The 24,322-nt window shown below is 35.8% G+C and overlaps 3 protein-coding genes across 3 annotated transcripts; all 3 read right to left on the bottom strand.

Annotated features, from left to right (window-relative positions):
- Positions 1–2,744: 2,744 nt before the first annotated feature.
- Positions 2,745–3,104, bottom strand: LOC123641581 (prothymosin alpha-like). Its single transcript, XM_045556459.1, has one exon. It carries the CDS (start codon positions 3,102–3,104, stop codon positions 2,778–2,780), a length of 327 nt encoding a protein of 108 aa, XP_045412415.1. The 3' UTR covers positions 2,745–2,777.
- Positions 3,105–3,665: 561 nt separating this feature from the next.
- LOC123641580 (olfactory receptor 52E4-like) lies at positions 3,666–4,610 on the bottom strand. The gene has a single exon (XM_045556458.1). The coding sequence runs from the start codon at positions 4,602–4,604 to the stop codon at positions 3,666–3,668; it is 939 nt and encodes a 312-aa protein (XP_045412414.1). The 5' UTR covers positions 4,605–4,610.
- Positions 4,611–14,318: 9,708 nt separating this feature from the next.
- LOC123641579 (olfactory receptor 52E1-like) lies at positions 14,319–15,257 on the bottom strand. The gene has a single exon (XM_045556457.1). The coding sequence runs from the start codon at positions 15,255–15,257 to the stop codon at positions 14,319–14,321; it is 939 nt and encodes a 312-aa protein (XP_045412413.1).
- Positions 15,258–24,322: the final 9,065 nt, after the last annotated feature.

Here is a 24,322-nt window from a genome sequence, read left to right as displayed (position 1 = left end):
ATATATTTTCCATCTTCTCAATTTATTTGTATATTTATATTTAAAGTAGGTACTTTAGACAACATAGTTAGATTTTGCTTTTTTTTAATTTGAAAATTTTTATTTTCATTTCCTTTTTGTGCCATATTTTTCTTTTTTTTATTTCATAATATTATGGGGGTACAAACATTTTGGTTACATATAATGCCTTTGCCTTGCCCAAGCCAGGGCTACAAGTTTGCCCTTCCCCCATACACTGCGAACCACATCCATTAGTTGTGAGTTTACCTACCCCCACCACCTCCCTCCCACCTGACTGGCACCCAGTAAATATTAATGTGAGCACCTTAGTGTTGATCAGTTCGTACCAACTTGATGGTGAGTACATGTGGTGCTTATTTTTCCATTCTCCATACCTCAGTTTGAAGAATGGACTGAAGCTCTATCCAGGATAATATGAGGTGCTAGTTCACCACTGTTTTTTGTAGTTGAGTAGTATTCCATGGTATATGTATATACCACATTTTATTAATCCACTCATGTATTGATGGGCACTTGGGTTGTTTCCACATCTTTGGAATTGTGAATTGTGCTGCCATAAACATTCGATTGCAGATGTCTTTATTATGGAATGTCTTCTTTTTCCTTTGGGTAGACGCCTAGTAGTGGGATTGCTTTATCAAATGGTATTTCTATTTTTAGCTCTTTGAGATATCTCCAAATTAGTTCCAGAGGGATTTCACTAATGTACAGTCCCACCAGCAGTGTAAGAGTGTTCTTATCTCCACATCCATGCCAGCATTTGTTGTTTTGGGACTTTCTGATAAAGACCATTCTCACTGGAATTAGGTGATATCGCATTGTGGTTTTGATTTGCATTTCCCTAATGATTAGAGAAGTTGAGCACTTTTTTATGTTTGCTGGCCACTATTCTGTCTTCTTTTGAAAAGTTTCGGTTCATGTCCTTTGCCCACTTAGATTAATGAAACCAAAAGTTGGTTTTTTGAAAAGATAAACAAAATTGACAGCCCTCTTGCTAGATTGACAAAAACTAGAAAGGAAAGGACTCTAATAAGCTCAATTAGAAATGAAAAAGCAGAGATCACTACAGACATCACAGAGATACAAACATTATCTTTGAATACTATAAAATCTATATGCCCCAAAACTACAAAACATGAAGGAAATGGACAAATTCTTAGAAACACACAACCTCCCTAGGCTCAATCAGGAAGAAATAGAATTCCTGAATAGACCAGTATCAAGCACAGAAATTAAAGCAGCAATTAAAAATATTCCAACAAAAACAAGTCGCAGATCCAAGGGGTTCACACCTGAATTTTATCAAACTTACAAAGAAGAACTCATAGCTATAATCGTAGAAATTATTCCACAACATTGAGAAAGATGGGGTCCTCCCCAACTCATTCTATAAAGCTAATATCACCTAGATTTTGCTTTTTTATTCAGTTTCACTATCTCTGTTTTAAATTGGTGTGTTCAGATCATTTACATTTAATGTAATTAGTGATATGGTTCAATTTAGGTCTATCATTTTATTATTCAGAAGTTTCATCTGTTTGTTGTTGCTTTTCTTTTGCTTCATTTCCTACTTTACAGTCTACTTTTTTATTGATAATAATTTATTTACTTACTTATTTTTAAATTGCCAGATAGGCACAGAAAGACAAATATCACAATATCTCACTTATATGTGGAATCTAAAAATGTTGATCTCATAAAAGTAGAGAGTACTATAATGTTTACAGAGGGTGGGGAGGTTGCGGGTAGGTGTTGGGGAGATGCTGGTCAAATGATATAAAACTACTGTTAGGAGGAATAAATTCAAGGGATATATTGTACAGCATGGTGACTGTAGTTAATGATGATGTATTGTATTCTTGAAAAATGCTAAGAGAGTGGATGTTAAATGTTTACACTGCAAAAACTGACAATTATGTGGGGTAAAATTGTGTTTATTATGCACAAAATGATATTTTGAAGTATATATGTGTTGTGTAATGACTAAATCTAGCTAATTAACATATGTACTGCCTACTTTTGGATTTGAATAGTTTTATTTTATTTTTCATTTTTATTGCTTTGCTAGAACAATTCAGCCAAATAAAATTCACTGTTTCACACATACATCAAACAGCTCAATAAACAGATAAATAAAATAAACACTACCTTCATAGACAAAAAAAGGAAAAAAAAAAGAAACCTTTTATCATTGGCCTTTTTAACCATCTCATACAAACCAACTACTTCATAGTACATGTAGCTAAGTCCATACACAAAAAAGAATACTGGAATGCTTGGAATAAGATTGTTTTTGTGTGGTTTTGGGGTTTTTTTACAAGTTTTTTTTTTCTCCTTTGAGATTATAATGAACATGGTCATACCACAAGTCAAGTCAGAAGTAGGACAGAGAACATCCAAAGGCGGGTTTGGTTGTCCAAAGATCATTAAAAATGGCTGACCCTAACACTATGCACAAGAATATAAAATGTTAATAAAAATAGAAACAAATTTCCTTTGTAAAGTACTTTTAAGAAAAAAAGCAGGGCTTTGGAAGTTTTGGTTCTTTTTTCCTCCCCTGTTGCAAATTCTTGTGGTTTTGTTGGGTGGTGGAGAGCAGTGTCACCTGCAGGTGGCACTGCTTGTGAGGGGCAAAGGGGCCTCTCCACTGGAGGTGAACAGTTTAGATTCTGAGATGGGAAGTGGAGGGTGAATAGGTCACAGGTCACAGTGGCCATTTTTTTTTTTTTTAAGTTTAACTTTTCCTTTTTTGCTGTCTAGTCATCCTCATCAGTCTTCTGCTTCTTGGTGTCAACATCATCGTCCTCATCATCTTCAGCTGCCCACTTGCCCGTGGTGCCTTCAGCTTCCTTATCTTCATCTCCATCCTCTTCCTCATCATCAGCTTCTTCCTCCTCTTCCTCCCCACCTTCTTCCTCTTCTTCATCTACCTCCTTGCCAGCCTCCTGCTCCCTATTTTCCTCATGAGCTTTCCCATTAGGAGGGGCAACTCTTCCATTCTCTGTCTCCTCCACAACCTCCTTCTTCTCCTTCAAGTCCTTGGTGGTGATCTCCCAGCTGGTGTCCAACACTACGTGTGACATAGAGGGGTACACCAGTGATCTGATGCAGGGGATGGAAAGGAAAGGAGAGTTGGGGACTCTGGCAATAAAGCTGCCAGAATCCGCAGTGACAGAGGTAGCTGCCGCAACAGGAAGCCAGACCCAAGAACAGTGCAAAGATAGCTTTTCTCAGCAGCCAGTCTTGAATAGTTTTAACATCGAGTTTTTATTTATTTATTGGCTTTTGGTTGTGTATCTATAATTTTATTTATTTATTTATTTAGTTAGTTAGTTAATTAGTTAGTTAAGGGATTGCTCTAAAGCATGAATTCTCAACCTAGGTACCATTACCAGTTTTCATCAGATAATACATTGCTGCGAAGTTTCTTTGTTCACCCTCAGTTAAGAAAAACACTTTAATCTATTGAAAGTCAAAGTGAAAATTGCATAAAGGAACCACTGAGCATGCGTTTAGGAGACCCTAATAACGGCTAAAGAGATGTCTGAGTGCCCCTTTATGTAGTGTCGATTTTGAGCAGCCTACGTGCTGTACAAGTTGAAGGATACCCTGAAGTAATTTATCAACTTCTAAATACATTTGAATCACTGTTTCTTTACAAATATTCTCACAACTTGGTCCCGAATTTGTTTTGTCCTGACCCCATAAATGACTGGATTTAAACAAGGAGGGACCACCACATACAAATTGGCCAGGAGGATGTGAATGTAGTGAGGAACATTTCTACCAAACCGGTGAGTCATGAAGGAGAAAAATGCTGGTGTGTAGAAGGCTAAGATAACACAAACATGTGAACCACATGTGCTCAGTGCTTTGAGCCTGGCATCCCTGGAAGGAATGTGAAAAACAGCTCGTAGGATCTGAACATAAGAGAGGGCAAAGAGGATTAAGTCAAAGATCAGAGCAGCAATGGTAAATAACCCATAGATGATGTTGACCCTTATGCTAGCACAGGCAAGACGAGCGATTCCCATGTGTTCACAGTAGGTATGAGGAATAATGTAGTGTCCACAAAAAGGCAATCGTTTGAGAAGAGGGCAGAAGGGGATGACAAGGAGGACTGGCCTCCCCACTACAACAGAGGCCATGATGGCTACCACTTTGTTGGTGAGGATAGTGGTATATCTCAGGGGGTAACAGATGGCAACAAAGCGGTCAATTGCCATGGCCAGGAGTACAACAGATTCCATACCAGTGTAGGTGTGGATAAAGAACATTTGGACCAGGCAGCCTTCAAAGCTTATCTTCCTGAGGTTGAGCCAGAAGATTGCCAGCATCTTGGGGATGGTAGAAGTGGAAAGGCCTAGATCAATAAAAGAGAGAAGAGCAAGAAAATAGAACATGGGTTGATGAAGACTCTGCTCAGTCTTGATCACGCAGAGGATTGTGAAATTCCCCACAAGGGCTATCAGATAAACAATAAAGAAAGGGAAGGCAATCCAGATATGGAAAACTTCCAGGCCTGGGACACCCAGCAGAAGGAAGACAGAGGGATATGAGGATGTGTTATTGACAGAGGACATCCTGCTGAGGACTCTTGGGAGATATTCTACAGTCTTCTTCAGTATTTCTGGGGAGACACAAAGGAATATATGGTGGTTGGCTATCAATATATATAACAGCATGCTAAGTAAAATTTAAGAACATAATAGAAGGGGATTAGGGGACAATCACCTTTATCTATCCTATTTAATATAAAATTGGGTTTGTGGAAGTTAGAAACAGTCTTGTCTGGTAATAGTATGATGTAGTGACTCATGATCATCTTTAGCTCATGCATTTGTCAGATGCTTATCTGTATATACTAGTATCAACTGAAACCCCTCACAGTAACCAGAACTTCCCCGAACACATACACACACAAGATCCAGTAAGTAGAACTTTTGTAACATATTTAAGTTACCTTGGTTACCAAGTTGAGCAGATAGTTAAGAGAAAAATCCTCCAAAATGTTATAAAAAAAGGATGAGGAAACAAAATGAGATGAAATTATGATGATCAAGAAGATATCTACTTATGAAGCCCATCTATCTTTCATAATCTCTGCTCACTAGGTGTTACTTTTCTCCTTGTCTGCTTTAGTAAAACTGCATTTATACCTTTTAATAAGACTGTGTTTATGCCTTGGCTGATGATCATTATTAATATTTTTCTACTCAGTTGAAAAAGTTATGATTTACCACATAAACAAATGATGCATAAAACATATGATCATTCTAGTAGAGGTAGAAAAAATATTTAATTAAATTTAGCATGTATGTATGATATTTAAAGATAACAACTTTAAGCAAACTAGCAAAAAAAAGAAAACTTTTTAAAATTTGATGAAAGGAATCTGAAAAACCAATACTTAACATACAGAATGGTGAAATACTGAAAATTTTTCCCACAAAATTGCAAGTTAGGCAGGAATATCACCTAGAGTCAATTCTATTTAATATTTTACTGGATATCCTAACAAGGTCAATGTGTCAAGAAAAAATAAATAATAGACATTAAGATTGGAATGAGAGCAATACTTTCCTATTCGTAAATAACACATATTTTTAGGTAAAAATAAGAGAATTTACAACCAATCATTTAACTTATCAATTACTCAGGTATGAGAATCAATACTTTTCCTATATAATATTAGCAAACAGGTAAAATTAAAATTTTAAATTAATTTTTTTAAATTTACAATTCCACTTACAATGTCATTAAAACAAGAATTACTTACCAACAAGTACCTAAAATAAAACATGAGAGAGGAATTAAAAAGAATTAAAAAATATTAGGTTGGTGCAAAGGTAATTGTGGTTTTAGCATTGTTGAAATTTGCCCTTCGATATTAGGAACACATTCTTAAATAAGTGTGGTTACGTTATACATCATTTTAATGCTCATTTCTCACTTTATGTTTTTTTGCTAATGACTTCTTACTTGCTGTTTATTTTATATTTGTTTTAGACTATGGAATTGATGTTAGACAAAAAGCAAATTCGAGCAATTTTCTTATTTGAGTTCAGAATGAGTCATAGCAGTGGAGACAGCTTGCAACATCAACAACGCCTTTAGCCCAGGAATTGCTACTGAAGCTATAGTGCAGTGGTGGTTCAAAAAGTTTTGCAAAGAAGACGAGAGCCTTGAAGATGAGGAGCACAGTGGCTGGCTAGCAGAAGTTTACAAGGACCAATTAAGAGCAGTCATCGAATCTGATCCTCTTAGAATTACAAAAGAAGTTGCCGAAGACAGTTCTATGGTTGGTATTTGAAGCTGATTGGAAAGGTGGAAAACCTCAATAAGTGGGTGCCTCTTAAGCTGACTGAAAATCAAAAAAAATGTTGTTTTGAAATGTCATCTTCTCTTCTTGTGTGCAACAAAAACAAACCATTTCTGGTTCGGACTGTGACATGCAATGAAAAGTGGATTTTATTCAGCTGGTGATGACCAGCTCAATGGTTGGACTGAGAAGAATCTCCAAAGCTCCAAAGCACTTCCCCAAGCCAAAAGTACACCAGAAAAAGGTCATGGTCACTATTTGGTGGTCTTCTGCCAGTCTGATCCACTACAGCTTTCTGAATCCTGGTGAAACCATTACATCTGTGAAGTAGGATCAGCAAATCAATGAGATGCACTTAAAACTACAACTACTGCAGCAGGCATTGGTCAACAGAAAGGGACTAATTCTTCTTCATGACAATGACTGGACAGTGGCACAACCAAGGCTTCAAAGGTTGAATGAATTGGGATACGTAGTTTTGCCTAGTCTGCCATATTCACCTGACCTCTTGCCAACCGACTACTACTTCTTCAACCATCTCAACAACACTTTCTGTAGGGAAAAGACTTCAACCAGCAGGATGCAGAAAATGCTTTCCAAGAGTGTGTCAAATCCCGAAGCACAGATTTTCATGCTACAGGAATAGACAAACTTATTTTTCATTGGCAAAAATGTGTTGATTGTAATTGTTCCTACTTTGATTAATAAAGATGTGTTTGAACCTAGTTGTAATGATTTAAAATTCATGGTCTGAAACCACAATTACTTTTGCACCAAACTTAAGGCATATCATATCAATGGTTAGGAATACTTAAATATGTTCAGATGCCAATTCTTCCAAGAATGGCCAATAACTTTAAGAAAGCTTCAATCAATATTAATAAATTTAGTCTTATCTTGAAATAATTATAAGAATATCCTAAATTCATTAGAAAAAGAGTAACAAAATGGGGATCTTGTTTTAAAAGACTTCATACTTATTATCAAACTAGAGTAACCAAGACAGTGTGACACGTGCACAATGATGGACAAATAATTAAATAGGAAGAGCAGAAAAGGACCCTCTTTATATGCTGGAATTAATTTTTATAAAGAAACCAATGTAGTAATTCAATGAAGACAGAGTCTGTTCTAGCAATGATACTAGTGCAAAGGAATGTACTTCTGTAAGCAAAAAAACATGATCCTTGATTCAATCTTCACAATATATGCAAAATATGCATTGCATTTTTAAATTAGATCTAAATTTTTTAAAAGTTCAAACCTATTATCTATAGAATAAACAAAGAAAAGTATCTATGAGACCCTGTGGAAAGTGATGGCTTCTTAAGCAGTACATAAGAACAATAACCACAAAATACCCTAATACATGTTATCAAATTCAAAAATTAACAATTAAGAAACTAAATAAAGAAGGCACAGCCTAGTAGAAAATGTCCACAATCCTTATCTGAAAAAGAATTTCTGCCAAGAACATATAACTATACTTACAACTAAAAGTTAAAAAAAACAAGCAATGGAAAAAGAAGAAAAGAGACCTACACTGACACTTGGCAAAGAAAAATATACAAATTGCATTAAAATTCTTAAAAGCATTAGGCATCAGGAATGGTACATTAAAGGTATAATGACTTATTTTACTTTCACTAGAATGGCTAAAATTAAAAAGCGTGACAATACCAAATTTTAGCAAGGATGTAGAGCAATAGATTCTACACTGGTAGTAAACATTGAAAATAAAATTTGGATAATAAATTGTAGTGTCTTATAAATTTATTAACACACCATCATTGATCACTACACACTATGAACTCCTAGGTATTTGCTCTAAACAAATGAAAATGTATGTTCACACAAGCCTTGTATAAGAGTATTAACAGCAACTTTATTCATAATTGCCTCAAAGTGGAAACAGCACAAATACCCAACAATTAGTGAATCAACAAATCAATCTTGGAAAGTTTACCTGATGAAATTCCATTGGGCAATAAAGATGACTTGATTACTTACACATGTAGCAGCATAGATGAATCTAAAATCATTATGATGAGCCAATGTTTGCCACTACTTACAAAAGAGTATTTGCTATATTATTTCATTTGTATGAAGTTCTAGAACACACATACAAAGTAGGTGCTGAAAATATCAGGTCATTTTTTGCTACAGGTTGAAAGGGGTCAGGAATTAACTGGGAAGGAACAAAAGAGGATATTGTAAGGCGATGGAAAAATTCTATATATTTATAGTATATAGGATATATATGTAAAGATTCTGCTATATACTCTAAGTTTCAATTTCATTTTAAAGTATAATTTACACATTTTAAATGTACAAGTATCATTTGTACATTTGTGACAAATATTCGTGCATAAACATATGTAAATTTTACGTTTAAAAATCAAATTCATGCTGGACGTGGTGGCTCATGCTTGTAATCCTAGTACTCTGGGAGGCCAAGACAGGAGGATCACTTAAGCTCAGTAGTTGGAGACCAGCCTGAGCAAGAGCCAGACCTCGCCTCTACTAAAAATAGAAAAAGTTACTCCAGAGGTGGTGGCCACACCTGTAGTCCCAGCTACTCAGGAAGCTGAGGCAGGAGAATCCATTTCACTCTGGGACTTGAGGTTGCCATGAGCTATGATGCTGTCACTGCACTCTAGCTGGGGCGACAGGGTGACACACTATCTCAAAAATAAAAATAAAAATAAAATTCAAACTTGGAGAAAATAGCAGAATCTTTACAGTTGTTGAGATTACGTGCCAGACAGAGTATTAGCTTGTCTGTTTAGTTGTATATGTTTCGAACGCTCTATAATGAAATGACACAAAATATAAATCTAGTCAAAATATATGTCATGATTCATATTTTAAAATCTAAAAAGCCATATAATTTGCTTTCATAAAGTATTTAATTTTGGAACTTATTATATAAATGAAATATTTCATTTGAATAGAATATTAATCTCATATAATAAAAAGAAAGCCAAAAATCTTAACATCTGACTATAATATTTTACAGTCACACTCAAAGAACATAAAATAAAATGTATAACCTATGTTAAGATTAACTATTTGGTGATAATTTCTGTTTTGAATGGGATTTAGCTTTTATTCCTGATATTTTTGTTCTTGTTTACAATTATCTTTGAAGTCAAATGCTAGCAGTGATATATTCTTTATGATTGTTTGATACAAGTTCATTGATAACTGAGATCACTCTAAATAATGATGAAGTACACAGCCAAACAGCATGCCAGGGCTATATCCTAGGACGAACCCTAATATATCATTCAAGATTGTTCAGACTGATCATTTATGTTTATCATTTATGTATCACAGTATTTTCCTGCCCCACTAAAACATCTTAAACATATTCCTCAACACATTCAACCAAATTACTCTATTATTAAAATTAAAAACCAATGACCAGGAAGCCAGAGGCCTAATGGGTTTGTACCAATAGGGTTGGCCTAAAAGACATATATTTTTCTCCAATTCAGACAAATACATAGCTATTTCTCTGCTTTATTTTACTGAACTTGCATACCAGCAAAAGGTCCATCAAAGAAAATATATTCCCAAACAGTGTGCTAAATGCTTATGCAAATATTCTCATTCAAATTTAATAACAACTCTATGATAGATAACAACTCTATAAACTAGATCATACTAGTTTCATAGGAAAGCAAACCTAAGGAGCAGAGAGTCTGAGGAACTTGTCTAAGGTGACGCATAAACATGATTTGTATAGTTAGAATCAGAGCATGTATCTGTATCCCTATTACACAATTTCCTTTGAGTGATAATGCCTTTGCTAAGGTTAATATAGAAATAGTAATTATAAGTTAAGGCAGAAAAGTCTTCTATTTATAATTTCACAGTTATTTAAAGCCTCTGGACCAGCACAATAAGAAAAATAATTCTATATAGATAGTAGCATATATATGTTTATTTTTATTTCTTCCTGTCTGATTCCTTGGGGTGTTCAGCAGTTAGAAACTGAAATAATTTTTTAAAAAGAAATGTGCGTGTGCTTCAAGAAAAGAAGAAAGGAATTGTTAGTTTAGACCATCAACTACCTGGGCTAGAATTGGTGGGAATTTAGGGATGGTCCCAGGGCCAGGATGAGTTGAGACTGAACAAAGGAGAAAAAACACTGAGAATTTGAGTAAATCTTGGCAATTATACCAATAAAAATATGTTGACCTTTTTGGGGAGCACACGAAAGGAAGGCAAGTGTATTTCAGGAAGCTATTTTTTTTCCTTTCACTAGGAAAAGCTCTTACAATTAAAATGTAGAAAATACAACTTGTCATTCTCAAAGACCATATCTCAACTCTATTTCCTATTGTGCTGATGATACATTTGATCCCATTATAAACTTCACATGTATTGCATGCATATAAAAGAAAGTTTTAGTGATATAAAGTGCAAAGAAAGGATGGCATAAAGGTGGAAATGTTTTGACTTTTGAGGCCATGCATACAAAGCTTCTCTCTTAACATCCAGAGTGAAAGTTATTCATCTTCTTTGAATCTTTGGCTCTGCCATCATTATGGGACAATTATCTGTTTCAACATTTCCATTATAGTAACTCTAATTCTGGCATTACAAATATGTGGCATATATATCATTAATTACTTCCTATATCTAATGTCTAAAGCAGACACCAATAATACATTATTGTATTGTTTTTATTCAGCCTCGATAGAATCAGATCCAGACTTTCTCAATACTCCTGACATTCACAATCTGTTGATAGATTTTAGCCTTACAGATGAACCAGCCTTTTCTCAAAAGTTGTGAGGGTAGGGATTTATTTGAAGGCCCCATGTTTTACATGGTTTCAGACCTTGATTAGCAGATAAATCCTCTTACTACACTGTTCTTGCCAGCAGATGTCCACTCAGTGTCAGATTCAGCCATGGACTCTTTCTCTCTATATCCAAACCCATCTGTCTACTGTGACCCACTGGAAATCAGTTAGTTTGGTGTCTAGAGCCACTCCCTTTGGACTCAGGCAAACATGGATGTATGTCTTAACTCTCCCACTTATTAATGACCCTAGAGAAATCATTCCCTGAGACTTATTTTATTTTTCTCTAGAAGTTGAGATAACCATAGCATCAACCTTATAGATGGCTTTAGTGGTCAGCAAGTTAGTGTTACATATGAGGTACCCAACAGAATGCCTTGACACTGGGCCCTTAGTAACATTAGCTGGAATATTTTGTCATTATTATTAACCATGGGTATGGATCTTGGTGATTACATTTAATTTCTAAATAAAACACATCTCACTAATAGTATAGATATTAGATTTATTATCCTAGAAGGGACCATGTGAACTGAGTCCCAGTCATTCAGTCTAATTTGAAAGTGAAGATTCTCATCTAATTAGATTAGGAGCCTGTGTTTTAAAGTGTTTTCAGAATATTTAAGGTACACATTGTGTATTTAATTAGGGAACAAATGCGAAAACTTTTACGACCTCTTCATTGATACCCATTTAAGAAAGACTTTCTGCCTATAATAAATATACAAATTAATTGATTTTCGTTCTGAAACATGGAATATGTAGGTTATAATCAACATAGTCTGAACAAAATGGGATTTCATGACACAAATTTGCATTTTTATCACTCCAACTGTGAAAAACACATTACAGAATCTTATTCTTAAACACAGGCTAACACACAAATAACGTAGTTATTGACATCCCTGTTTGGCAGTGCAGAGTACAAACGTCATCCACAAGGCCTTACAGCTAATAAGATAGATACAGCAACTGTTTCAAAGACGCACTCTCTTGACTAACATGGTGACCTCCCTGATATAGTTCATGGTTCCAGACACTTATCACTCACTCAGGCCCATATCTGCAGTGAAAGTGAAGCATACAAGGTCTTGGTGTCCTTCTCTTTAGTGGTAGCTGAAATAAAGGGGCCTGACACTTTGTTTTATGGCATATCTGTAAGTGGTACTACCTGATATAACTTCCAGAAACTCTCCTCAATGTCCCCTGTGCTGGTCTGCCCCAGCTGTCTGAGCCTTTTCATGGGAGACACCCACAAATATAAAATATGACCTGGAGTCCCTTCCTAGGAACACCATCCTGCCTGTTTTTACAGTATCAGGCTGATCTTCCTGCCCAGGATCCCAAGAGGAACACTTTATGAAGAGAAGGTGGCTCCCCTGAGAACATCTTGGGTCAGGCTCTTCAGAGACCGAGGCTGTCTGGGTATCTGAGTTAGCATTCTGAAGCCTCTTGCTTCAAATCTATACCTAGAGAGCCAGAAATCCCTTTTGTATTTCGTCTCATATGCACACCAATTTTTTATGTGGTTCATCTTCATTTCTAGCTTTTATATCTGTTAACTTTCTCTAATTATTTTCACCAGGGTCTCTTCATATTTGAAATATATATTTCTTCAAATATATCTTCCCCATCTTTTATTCACATTTCTGAGTTAATAGCTATGCTCATTGCTTTATATAATTCCTTTTTAAATTATATCTCATGTTGACTACTAAATATTTTCTTAAAATTTAATTGCCTATTTTACAGTCCGTTTCTACATTAAATCATAGCAGAGAGGTCAAGGAAATCTTCCTGGAACTAAATAATTTGTTTCAAATTCTGTCTCACATGATAATTATATGACTATGTGTAAGTTACTTAACTTCTCAATCTCAACTTACTCATTATGACATGTGAACTACCTAAAGAACCAAATGTAATTCCTAGAACATTGTAAGTGGTCAAGAAATGTCAGATGCTATTAGTTGTAATATTAATATTACCTAGTGTTTATATGTTTCCTAAGTCATATGGAATTGAGAGGTGCTTGTTCCACAGGTTATACATGTGTTGAAGTTGTATTTTTTGTTTACTCAACTGAGAAATAGGCAGTTTCTTTTCTGACATTAAAAATGCTACATATACCAAAATAATATTACTATATAATATTGATGCTGCATGTGATCTTTTCCTGATATGTGTCAAAGAACTCGTCCAGAGACTGATTGTAACAATTTATTCAAACTTCATATTTTATGCATACTTTCACATTTATAGGTTCATTGAATATTTTGATGAAAATAGTGGTAGAGAAAAATCTGAGGGCATATGTGCTTTTTGTTTAATGACTCTATAAATATTTTCCTTAACCCTGTCATCTTGCTGCTATGTTGCATTAGCTATAAAACTTAGTTTTATGATATTATTACTCTCCTCTTTAATTGTTCATTCTCACGTTCAGATTACGTCACTCCAAGCCAACCCATGTGGGCAAGATATTATCCTGGAATGGATTGGGGAAAAAGAAAAACAGTGGGTGACTTTGTACTTTTCATTCAAACTCTAACCTGGTTGTTAGCTTGGGGTAATATTGCTCTCTGGTAAAAAAAAAAAAAAAAAAAAAAAAAAAAGGGTAAGTCCTGTTTCTGCAGCCTCCTGGCTAAATATAAAGCTTCTGTCTCTTCTTATGGAAGGATTTTAGTGTCTATTCACCTCTGCATAGAGTCACTGCTTCTGTACACATTCTTTTCCACATCATACCATTGCCTCAGTTTCTTAAGCTATAGGAAGAGGGTGCGAAGAAGTAATAACTTATTGTAGTTTTAGGAATTTGATGAGTTAATACTTTTAAAGTTGTGAAAACTATGCCCGAATTGTAATATGCATTTTATAAATGTTTGCTATTATTATTACGATAGCCACTTTTTATCAACTTCACATGCTTTTTTATGTAAATGTTTTTTTACTTATCACATAAGTGTTGACATTGGAATGCTTACATTAAATGTTTATCAATATTTCCTTTGACTTATTTTTCTAATATAAATTGAAGACTTTATAAATCTGCACATAGTTTACCATTTTCTGCAGATATCATTATGTTGCAATTTTGAGAGTAGAGAATAAGTTCTGTTTTTTTCCAACTCAAGCTTCTTCATCTCTGAAGTCCAAATTTCATAATTTATTTCTAAAAGCTCTAATTACCCTCTCTCTGATCTGCTTAGTTCTGACCCCATAAATAACAGGGTTGAGAGCTGGTGGGATGACAACATAAAAGTTGGCAAGCAGAATATGGATGTACTGAGGAACATTTCGGCCAAACCGGTGAGTCATGAAGGAGAAAAATGCTGGTGTATAGAAGGCCAACATAACACAGACATGAGAGCCACAGGTGCTGAGTGCCTTGAGTCGGGCATCCCTGGAAGGTAGACGAAAGACAGCACGAAGGATCTGGACATAGGAAATGACAATGGCTATGATGTCAAACACCAGGATAGAGATAGCACATAAGCCATAGATAATATTGACTTTGATGCTGGCACAAGACAGGCGGGCAATGCCCATGTGCTCACAGTAGGTGTGGGGGATGATCTGGTGTCCACAGAAGGGCAGTCGTAGGATGAGCAGAACAAAGGGGATGGCAATGGCTAAGGGTCTCAGAAGGATGATCAGTGCTATAACTGACAACACCTTGTTTGTCAGCACCAATGTGTAGCGAAGAGGGTTACAGATGGCCACATAGCGATCATAGGCCATGGCTACAAGCACAGCTGACTCCATGCCAGTGCACAGGTGGATGAAGAACATTTGGCTGAGACAACCCTCAAAAGTGATTTCTCTCAGGTTGAACCAGAAGATGCCAAGCATTTTGGGGATGGTGGACGTGGACAGGCCCAGGTCAATAGATGAGAGAATGGCCAGGAGGTAGAACATGGGCTGATGGAGACTGTGTTCTGTCTGGATCATAAAAACAATTGTAATATTTCCCAGTAAAGCAGTCAAATATACAACACAAAATGGAAAACCAATCCACATATGCACAGCTTCTAGCCCTGGAATTCCCAGAAGGAGAAAAAAGTAGGGGTGGACCTGCGTGTCGTTAGGAGGAATCATGTTTCTGAGGCCCCTTTACAGCTGCAGGAACCATAGAGCAGATACCATTCACTGAGAGACTCTGGCCTTTCTCATCCAATGCTATTGATTTCCTACAAAATTATATAAAAATATGTTTATTCTAATAACCAAGTCCATTGTGATATATAACTTCATGATTTATGGAAACTTAAGTATGTGATGCTTTTGATGGATTTCAACAAAAATTGCATTTATTTTCATATATGTACAATGCAGTTAACAAGGATCAATAGAATATCAGATAAATGGCTAGATATTTGGTAGACTGCGTTATTTCTCTTCTTTAAAAAATTCTGTATAGCTTAATAATATTTTAAATAACAATAAAATGTATGGTTCCTTTTCAATTTTAACATGTGTATTTTCCTAGCTGTCCCAGGAAACAACTATTTCACAGGGAATTACTATAGCCTATGGAGGAAGAATTTCCATGAAATTATTTTAAAAGTTCCAAACCCAGTGGTAGAAGAGGTTAAGTCAACACGTGTACCTCTTTCATCAGAAATGACATCATTGCCATTAGGGTGGACAAAATTAAATCCAGGAAATATAGACTCATGGCAGATATAATTGATGTAGTTGAGATGGCCTCACCATTTGAATTTACAAATGGTGTTGAACATAGCAGAGGAGAGACCAAGATGTCAGGCTGGAAGCAGCCCGCACAAGCTGCTTTCAAGGAGAGGTTTGAAAGTTGTAAGGGGATACCCACCTACAAAGGGACTCTCTTGGATAGAGCATTGTATATCATCAGAGAAGTGACAGGAGACACTCACAGTGAAGGATACAGGGATGGGGAGATCCACATGCCAACATCAGAGGGTCCCTGGGGGAGAAGCCTACATGTAGAGGAGGGATAATGGAGAGAACCCTAGGACCCCATGCTTCCTGCACAGCCACTGTGACTCAAGCTGTGAGGCCCCCACCACCCCCACTGTGGGCCTCCATTATGATCAGGGAACTGCTTGGAGAGTGTGCAGTAAAGTTGCACAAGAGAGCAGGCTCAGCAGGGACATGCTGGCCTCTGTTCCTGGGTTGTTGCAGCTGATGCCATTCTGTCCTCTCAGGTCTGGAGCACCAGGTCTACACAGGGATAAGCTTAGCTGCAACTGCCACCACATCACCCCTTTCCAGGCTGGGGAGGGGGCAGGGAGGGCAGATGCTCTCCCAAGCCTGTGACTGAAAACCAGGTGCAACTTCCCCCCAGGGAATTCAAAAGGAGTGGCACCAACACCACTAGAGAAGTCCCACAGTAGAAGCTATGGTGGGACCTGTGTGAGGAGAAAGCCTCGGCCTTCCAGCAGTTCTGTCCCTGCTGCCCTGCATGCTGACCAGCAGAATAAGACCCTAACCCTGCATGCTGCACAGAGGTCCATGCCCCCATGGCAATGTGTGATACCATGTCTGTGTCCCAGCTCTATACCATGGACCCACTAGCCACAGCTGCTCCCTGACACATACTGCCATTACACCAATACCTGACTTGAGCGAATGCCCACAGCCATGACACCTGTGACCACCACCTAAATAGCCTTGCCAAACAGCCACTGCCATCACTGTGGGTAGACCTGACCAGAGCAATCTTTCACAATGCTGCCTCCATGGCTCACCTAGATCCTTTTCTGAGATTCCAATGGTGGCCTGGGGGCCATCCCACCACTCCACACAAATATACCACAGCCCTGGCTTGGACTATGACAACCACAGGGGAATAGGACAACATATAACAACTACATTATAAGCTAATAGTACATCTGCCCCTCTCCCATCAGATAAGTCTTCTGGAATTGGACACAAAAGCACCATCTAGAGACCTCTCTTCCTTTTCACTAAATAGAAAACTTCTCAGCAAAGAACAGGAGCAATGCAAACCTATCTGTCCTGAACTGAAAGAAGTTGTTTCAGATGAGAAGAAACCAGCAAAAGAACTCTGGCAACATGAAAAAAAAACTAGCTAGTTATATAGCCCCTAAGGATCACAACAGACCTACAGCAACAGACCTCAACCATAAGGAAATTGCCAATATGACAGAAATGGAATTCAGAATTTGGGTGGCAAATAAGATGAATTGGATTGAATAGAAAGTTGAAAGTCAAGACAAAGAAGCTAAAAAATTATTTCAGGACATAAATTAAAAAAATGAAAAAGTCCCTAAAGGGATAGACAGAATAAGAATGAATATAGCAAAACTTAAAAAAATGAAAGAGTCACTTAGGGAACTTCAAAATACAGCAGAAAGCTTCAAAAATAGGCTAGACCAAACAGAAGAAAGAATTTTAGAGCTTGAAGACAAGGCATTCAAACTAACCCAGTCAGACAGATACGCAGAAAAAAGAATAAAGAACAATGAAAAATCACTCTGAGAAATATGGGACTATATAAAATAAGCCAAAATGTGAAATGTAGGTATCCCTGAGGGAGAAGAAGAAAAAGCATATAGCATGGAAATCCTATTTGAAGGAATTATTGAGGAAAACTTCCCTGGTATCATCAGAGATTCAGATACCCAGATACAAGATGATTATTGGACACTGGGAAGATTTATAGCAAATAGGACACCTCCAATTCTTCATCTACACAAAATAGATGCCATCCCATATTTCTACATTTTTCTTTCATTGACTACTGCCCCTTTATTCATCTGTCAAGTTTGTCTCATTAAACTCAGCCCACAACCACTATAATCACTTTTGTTTACTTCTAATACCTCCTGTTGCCAAAGAAAAGTTACAGATTGAAGCCAGTTGAAGCCTCTTCAGGTGAACTATCCAACATACATGAAAAACCTTTCCTGTGTTCTTTAGTTAGTTTCCTTTTACATTTCCTTTAGTAGATACATTGAATTTATACTTTTGTAACATTTTATCTTATTATGCCCTTTCTCATCCTGTCTCCCAGAGCATTAAGACTGCCATGCAAGCTAGTAATATTTCAATCCTTTTCACTCCTCTCTTATTTAATGATAGAATTGTTCTTACTCTGCCAGAAGCTAATATTTCCACTTCTACTTTGGCTTTCGTCTCCTTACAGTCTACAGTTACCACCTCTTATTCTCTCTTTCTCTTTCTCTCTCTGAACGCATGTGTGTGTGTGTCTTCCCATCTTCATCTCTCTCATATTTTCACCTTGTCCATTCCTTCAGGATTTCCTCCCATACTCTTGACTCAATTTAAAAACAAGCAAGATTCTTAGAATTGTTTACAACGTTATTTTCATGTCCTCCTATTTCATTCACTGTCCAATGCTCTATAAAGACTATAAACTGAAAATGGAGTGATTTATATTTTATGAACAGTATCAATTATGTCTCTTTTCACAAAAGCCTTGAATATAACATGATATTGTGCTATTCATATCCTCGAAGCAATACACCACTATTGGTCATTATTTTCCTTAGATCCCATCAATACTACACTCAGTTTTTTCAAATTGTGTGAAAAACTCTTAATATGAAATTGACCCTTTAACAGAATTTTAAGTATAATATGATATTGTGACCTATAACCACAATGTTGCACATTAGATCTCTAGAACTTATTCATTGATGACAACTGAAATTTTGTGCATGTTGATTATCAACATCCCATTTCTCCCTTTCATCCCCCAGCAACCACCATTCTATCATTGGTTCCTATGAATTTGACTATTCTAGATACCTTCTATAAGTGTATAGAATGCAGTATTTGTCTTCTGGGACTGACATGTCACTTAGCATAATGTCGTTAAGGTTCCTCCATGTTGTCATGTGTTAAAGGATTTTCTTGATTTGTAGGACTGAATAATATTCTGTTGCATGTATTTACCATATTTTCTTTATTCATTCATCTGTTGGTGACCCTTTAAGTTGTTTCGATATCTTGACTATCTGGAATAATGCTGAAATAAAAATGGGAGTGCTAATGTCTATTCCAGATTATGTTTCCAATTCTTTTGGATACATATCCAGAAATGATATTACTATATCATATGAGAGTTCTATTTTTAATTTTTTATTTTTGCTAGTGGCTGCACCATTTTGCATTCCAACCATCAGGGTACAAGTGTTTCAATTTCTTCCCTTCCTTGGCAACACTTATTATCTTCTCATTTTATTTTTTGTTGCTTGTGTTGTTGTTTGCTTTTTGTTTTTATCATAGTCATCCTAATGGATATGAAGTGCTATTGTGGTTTTGATTTGCATTTTCCTGATGATTAGTGACATTGAGCACCATTTCATGTAACTGTTAGTCATTTGTATATCTTCTTTATAGAAATGTGTATTCAAATCTTTAACCTATTTTAAAATTAGGCTATTAGTTTGTGAGATGTTTTTTGAAATTGAGTTATGATTCCCTTATATATTCTGAAAATTTATCCCTTATCAAATATATGGTTTGCTTACATTCTCTCACATTTTGTAGGTTACCTTTTTACTCTGTTGGTTGTTTCTTTTGTCATGCAAAAGGTTTTTAGTTTGAAGCCCCCAAATTAAACCTGTCTATTTTTGCTTTTGTTGCCTGTGCTTTTGTTGCTGTTTTTATTAATAAAACACATATCATTCCAGTAATTTTTTGAGTATATGAAATTATTCTTTCATAAATATTGAATCCATCTCATTTCTTGTTTGCTACCATACTAACATTCATTTACAATGTCATTATTTCTTTCTTGTTTTTATTTCTAGTTTTTGTTAATGCCACTTCCTCTCCTTGCTGTATATGTTAAGGTAGCCCTGAAGAATGTTGTAAAATGAATTTCATGAAAAACCACCTATCTATGAAAAGCTAATGTGTCATACCCCTACTTTTCTCTAACGTGTATATTCTCACAGCCAAATAGAGCTGTAAATTATTCAGGGGTTTTGTTTTCTGGGTTTTCCCCCTCTTATATATGAGCAATACACATCAACATTATAAGATCCTTTCCTGAAGTAACTCTGTTTAGCTGGTGATTTGAAAAATGTATTTGACCCATACAAATCTTTTAAGGAGATACTTAAAAAAACATGGGGAATAAAGTGTCAGACTAACAAATTTTGAACATAATATTATTGTGTGTTACATAAAAGTTTTCCTCTGGTGCGTTTAAATGAGCATTAATTGTTTTGCCTCTGTTTCACATGAAAACTGTACATCAAATGCAGCTATGTTACTAGGAAAGAAAAGTAGGTAAAAGACACTCCAGATCTTCTCCTTAGCCCAATGTATGCTATATTTTTGAAGTTTTTTAAATTGCCTAAGTCTTCAAAAGTATGCATTAAGTATAGGTTTGTGCTGGACATTTGCATACATTATTTTATTTCATCTTCATGACATACCAAAAAGATAGTCATTACTGTCCCATTTATAAGGAAGAGAAGAGTGAGGCTCAAATGAGTCATATGACCACTTACTAACCTTAGAAAGGATCAGACTGAGGATTTTAGATTTAAAGTCCATGCTTATTACAATATGTCATGCTGCTTCCTAAGTATTTATGAAAATTATTCAAAAGGCTGTTAATGATATGATAATGAAAATATCATCAGAGTAGGATATACTGAAATAAACATGGAGGAAAATAGCCAATGTGATAGAATTTTGAGTATGGGAGAGGAAACCTCTAAATATAAAAGGCCCTTAGGTAAGAAAAGTGAATGCCTCTCTGGATTTTCTAGATCACATCAAAATATTGTGGTCTTCACTATTTTCCTCATCGTTTCTCTTTTCATTCATGCCCATGCTCTAACTCATGTCTTCATATAAGATACTGACCATCCTTCAAAAGTGCCTGTCAAATTCCATTGATTTATAGCATTATTGTTTTTCTTATATTTTCTAGCAAATGTCTGTTTAGCACTGTGCTTAGGGATGGGGATTCCAAGGTGAAAAAGAGACATCACAGCTTTATTGAATCTCTCCTGTTTGGCAGCACTCAGCTGGGCAGTTCTATGTGCAACAACTGAATTTGCCTTCAAAGTTACCAGGAGTTAATGTAGTCAAGAAATAAACTAAGGCTTCCCCCATGGTTCCCAAAACAAACACTGGTAGAAGGGATCCATAGCACGGAGTTCCTAACCCTGACTTTCCATAATAGCCAGTGGAGTTTTATATAAAAGTACAGATTCTAAGTCCTGACTCTGGAGTTTCTGAATCACTAGGTATGGAGGACCACCTCCCAAATGCTATAAAGCTCCCCAAGTTAATCCGGTTCAACAATTTATATGAATTTGAAACTGCTCTAGGAAAAGATTGTGTACATAAGGAATTATTAGCTGGAATGTGTTAAATAATATAAGTGTGAATATAGTAAAGCAAAGTGTAATTCAGTATCTCCTAATCCTAACTTTATATTCTTTTTCCACTTCTTTGAAACCCCAAAACAAAAATATGGGTACCATTTCTAGCCTTCACTATGATAGCATCATGTTTTGTAGTGGTTTATGCTTTTGCTCAGCTGGAGTAACTTGTGGAGAAAAAAAATAAATAACCAAACAAACAAACAAAAAAAAACCCAAAAAAACCTTTTGCATCACTGCAGTTATATCTTTCAAGCACTTAAAACATGTACATATTAGTAGCTCTCAAAATAAATATGTTAAGACACATGACTGGTGTGTGGTAAATATAATAATACTAAAAATAGATTAGTAAAGCTTTCTGCAGGATTTTTATGTGTCCAAGATACGCTGTTAGAGGAAAAAGGATAAGAAAACCTTAAATAGTATTGACCTAAGCAAGACACTTTCTCTCTTTTGAAGACTCTAGCAGTTCAGAGATTTTCAGAACTATAGTTATTCTCCAAACCTCATGCTGAAGACTTCCAAGTATTTCAAAATTATTGTGCAAAAATATCAACCAATTTGGTAACATATATTTTATTTTTTGACCCTATTCACAGCAAAAATAGTAAGTTAAGTGATCAAAGACTTTTCAGTTGACTAGATTGTGATAGTTTTGAGGGCAAGGAATAATATATATTTGCATGGAAGAGAAGGTGAATGGTAGTGGTGATACACAGACAAGGGTAGTAACTTGGAGCCAAAAATATATTAACAACTTTCTGTGGCTGTAACTTGGGCTCAGTTAACCAAAACTGACTTTGTATTATGTGATAATGGATGGAGTCCAGGCTTTGGAACTAGAATTCATTTAAATGAGAGTTCTGATTCTTTCAAGCTGTCAATATCGCATAGACATTATTTCTTAAAAAAAAAAAAAAACACTTCATATGCAATATTAAAATACTATAATATGTATGTTGTAGATTTCATTAAGAAATTATAAATGAATATGAACAACATATTAGGAGGACAACATAAATTAGAAAATTGTAATAATTGAATTATTTGACTTTCTCCACTTGGTCATACATTGCTATTGTAATATTTGTGTAAATTTCCAATGAGGAAATAATTTAAATTAGTTTATAGATGTGATATTTAGATAGAACATTGCTTAAATATCTTAGATATATATGAATCTAGAAATGTTTGGAAAAACATTGGAATTGGTTTGTAAATTATGAGTTAAGTTTGTTTTTTGTTTTTGTTTGCTTGTTTTAACAACAGCTGGGGAATTTAAGGAGTCTTTATCCAGTATTTTGTACCACCCCTTTAGATAAAGGCACAAATTGTAAAATATTCATCTTGAGAGCTGACTGGAGAACAGAGGGATATACAAATTTAGGTAAAGTTCTGCAAGATAGTTATAGGATAGTGACAGCTAAGGGATGCCAAGGGAGGAAGGATTGATGATTAAGATAAAACTATAGTAGGCAAAAGGACAAAGTGAGTTGAATGACAAAGACTTAAAGACAACAGAGAGTTTTAAAAGCATTTACATATGTATACACATGCACACATAACACTTAGTCAAATATTTAAGAATGTTTTAATAAAGTCTTTGTTGGAGTACACATCTGAGTCTGTTTAAATTGTTACCTTGTTATCCTCCGGGCTCAACAATGCCTTCCAGGTTCAGTCAGCTTTCAGTCAGCTTTCGTTTTATTCTATTTGTCTGTTGTCTATTTTATCTACTTAACCTAAATTTCAATTAAATGGCCACAATACAATGGTTCCCTTCTTAGTGACCCTTTTCTAGACCCAAAGCCAGACTTACCAGCAAAACTTTCTAGATAAGCTAGTTTATCTGCACCAGAATGTTTCCCCTTTCACCCGCTCTCACTGAAGTGGGAGATTGAAACTGTAGCAACTGCCCTTAAAATGAAGTGTGCAAACACAGGCACTCCCTGGAGAATAGAGATGCCCACAGGCACTGAGTGAGATGTTCTATATATATGGAGCAGAACATCACTGGTGATAAAGGTAAATGTCTTGATTCTGGGAGCAGATTTCCAAGCTTAGGATGAATAATGATGCATTGCCGTACCTCTAGGAGAGAGGAGAGAATATGAGAAAGGCTTGCCTCTCGGTTTTTCTCCTCAAGATCCCTCCAGTTCTAGATTCCCTGTCATGAGCCCCAGGTACAAGGTCCAGGTCACAAAGAATTTTGAGGTGTTTTTCTATAAGGGTTAGGCAAAGCCCCCTGGCATTTCTCTTTTATTATCGTGGTTGTTTACCTTGCTCTTATTGGGTCAAATGCTCCAAAATTTACCAACATTTTCTCTCCCACCCTACCCCTAAGCCAAATTCAATGTTAAATACAATCATTAAATATCGAAACCCAACTAATATCTCTCATTTCTTGGAGAGGAATATTCCTTAGAAAACCGTAGTTGAGGAAGACTATATATTAAAACAAAAATCAGTTGTTTTGAGCAAAAATTGCTACTTCTTCCTGGTTTTCATTAATAGTTTAAGAAAGGCTATTTAATTTAATTTACTATAATAAAAAGACAGATGCCTCTATAAGAAAATGTGAGAACAGAAAATTTGCTAAATGGATGGACTGGCCATAGACTGCATGGGTTGCATCCCCTCACACCTACTTAATGGCTATATGAGTTTGGGCAAGAAATTTAGACCATGTTTCCATTTCCTAATATATAAACTAAGCAGAATAATACCTGGTGCAAAGTACTGTTGTGAAGATTCAATAGCTAACACAGTTATACTCCTTAAAAA

Source organism: Lemur catta, chromosome 7 (assembly GCF_020740605.2).
Source record: "Lemur catta isolate mLemCat1 chromosome 7, mLemCat1.pri, whole genome shotgun sequence".
NCBI classification, from domain to species: Eukaryota; Metazoa; Chordata; class Mammalia; order Primates; family Lemuridae; genus Lemur; species Lemur catta.
Note: the sequence above shows the minus strand (reverse complement) of the source record. Positions and strands in the feature narration are given on the sequence as shown.

What these genes read in the sequence shown, in the direction of transcription:
- LOC123641579 (XM_045556457.1), bottom strand. Translation starts at nt 15,257, where the DNA reads ATGATTCCTCCTAACGACACGCAGGTCCACCCCTACTTTTTTCTCCTT.
- LOC123641580 (XM_045556458.1), bottom strand. Translation starts at nt 4,604, where the DNA reads ATGTCCTCTGTCAATAACACATCCTCATATCCCTCTGTCTTCCTTCTG.
- LOC123641581 (XM_045556459.1), bottom strand. Translation starts at nt 3,104, where the DNA reads ATGTCACACGTAGTGTTGGACACCAGCTGGGAGATCACCACCAAGGAC.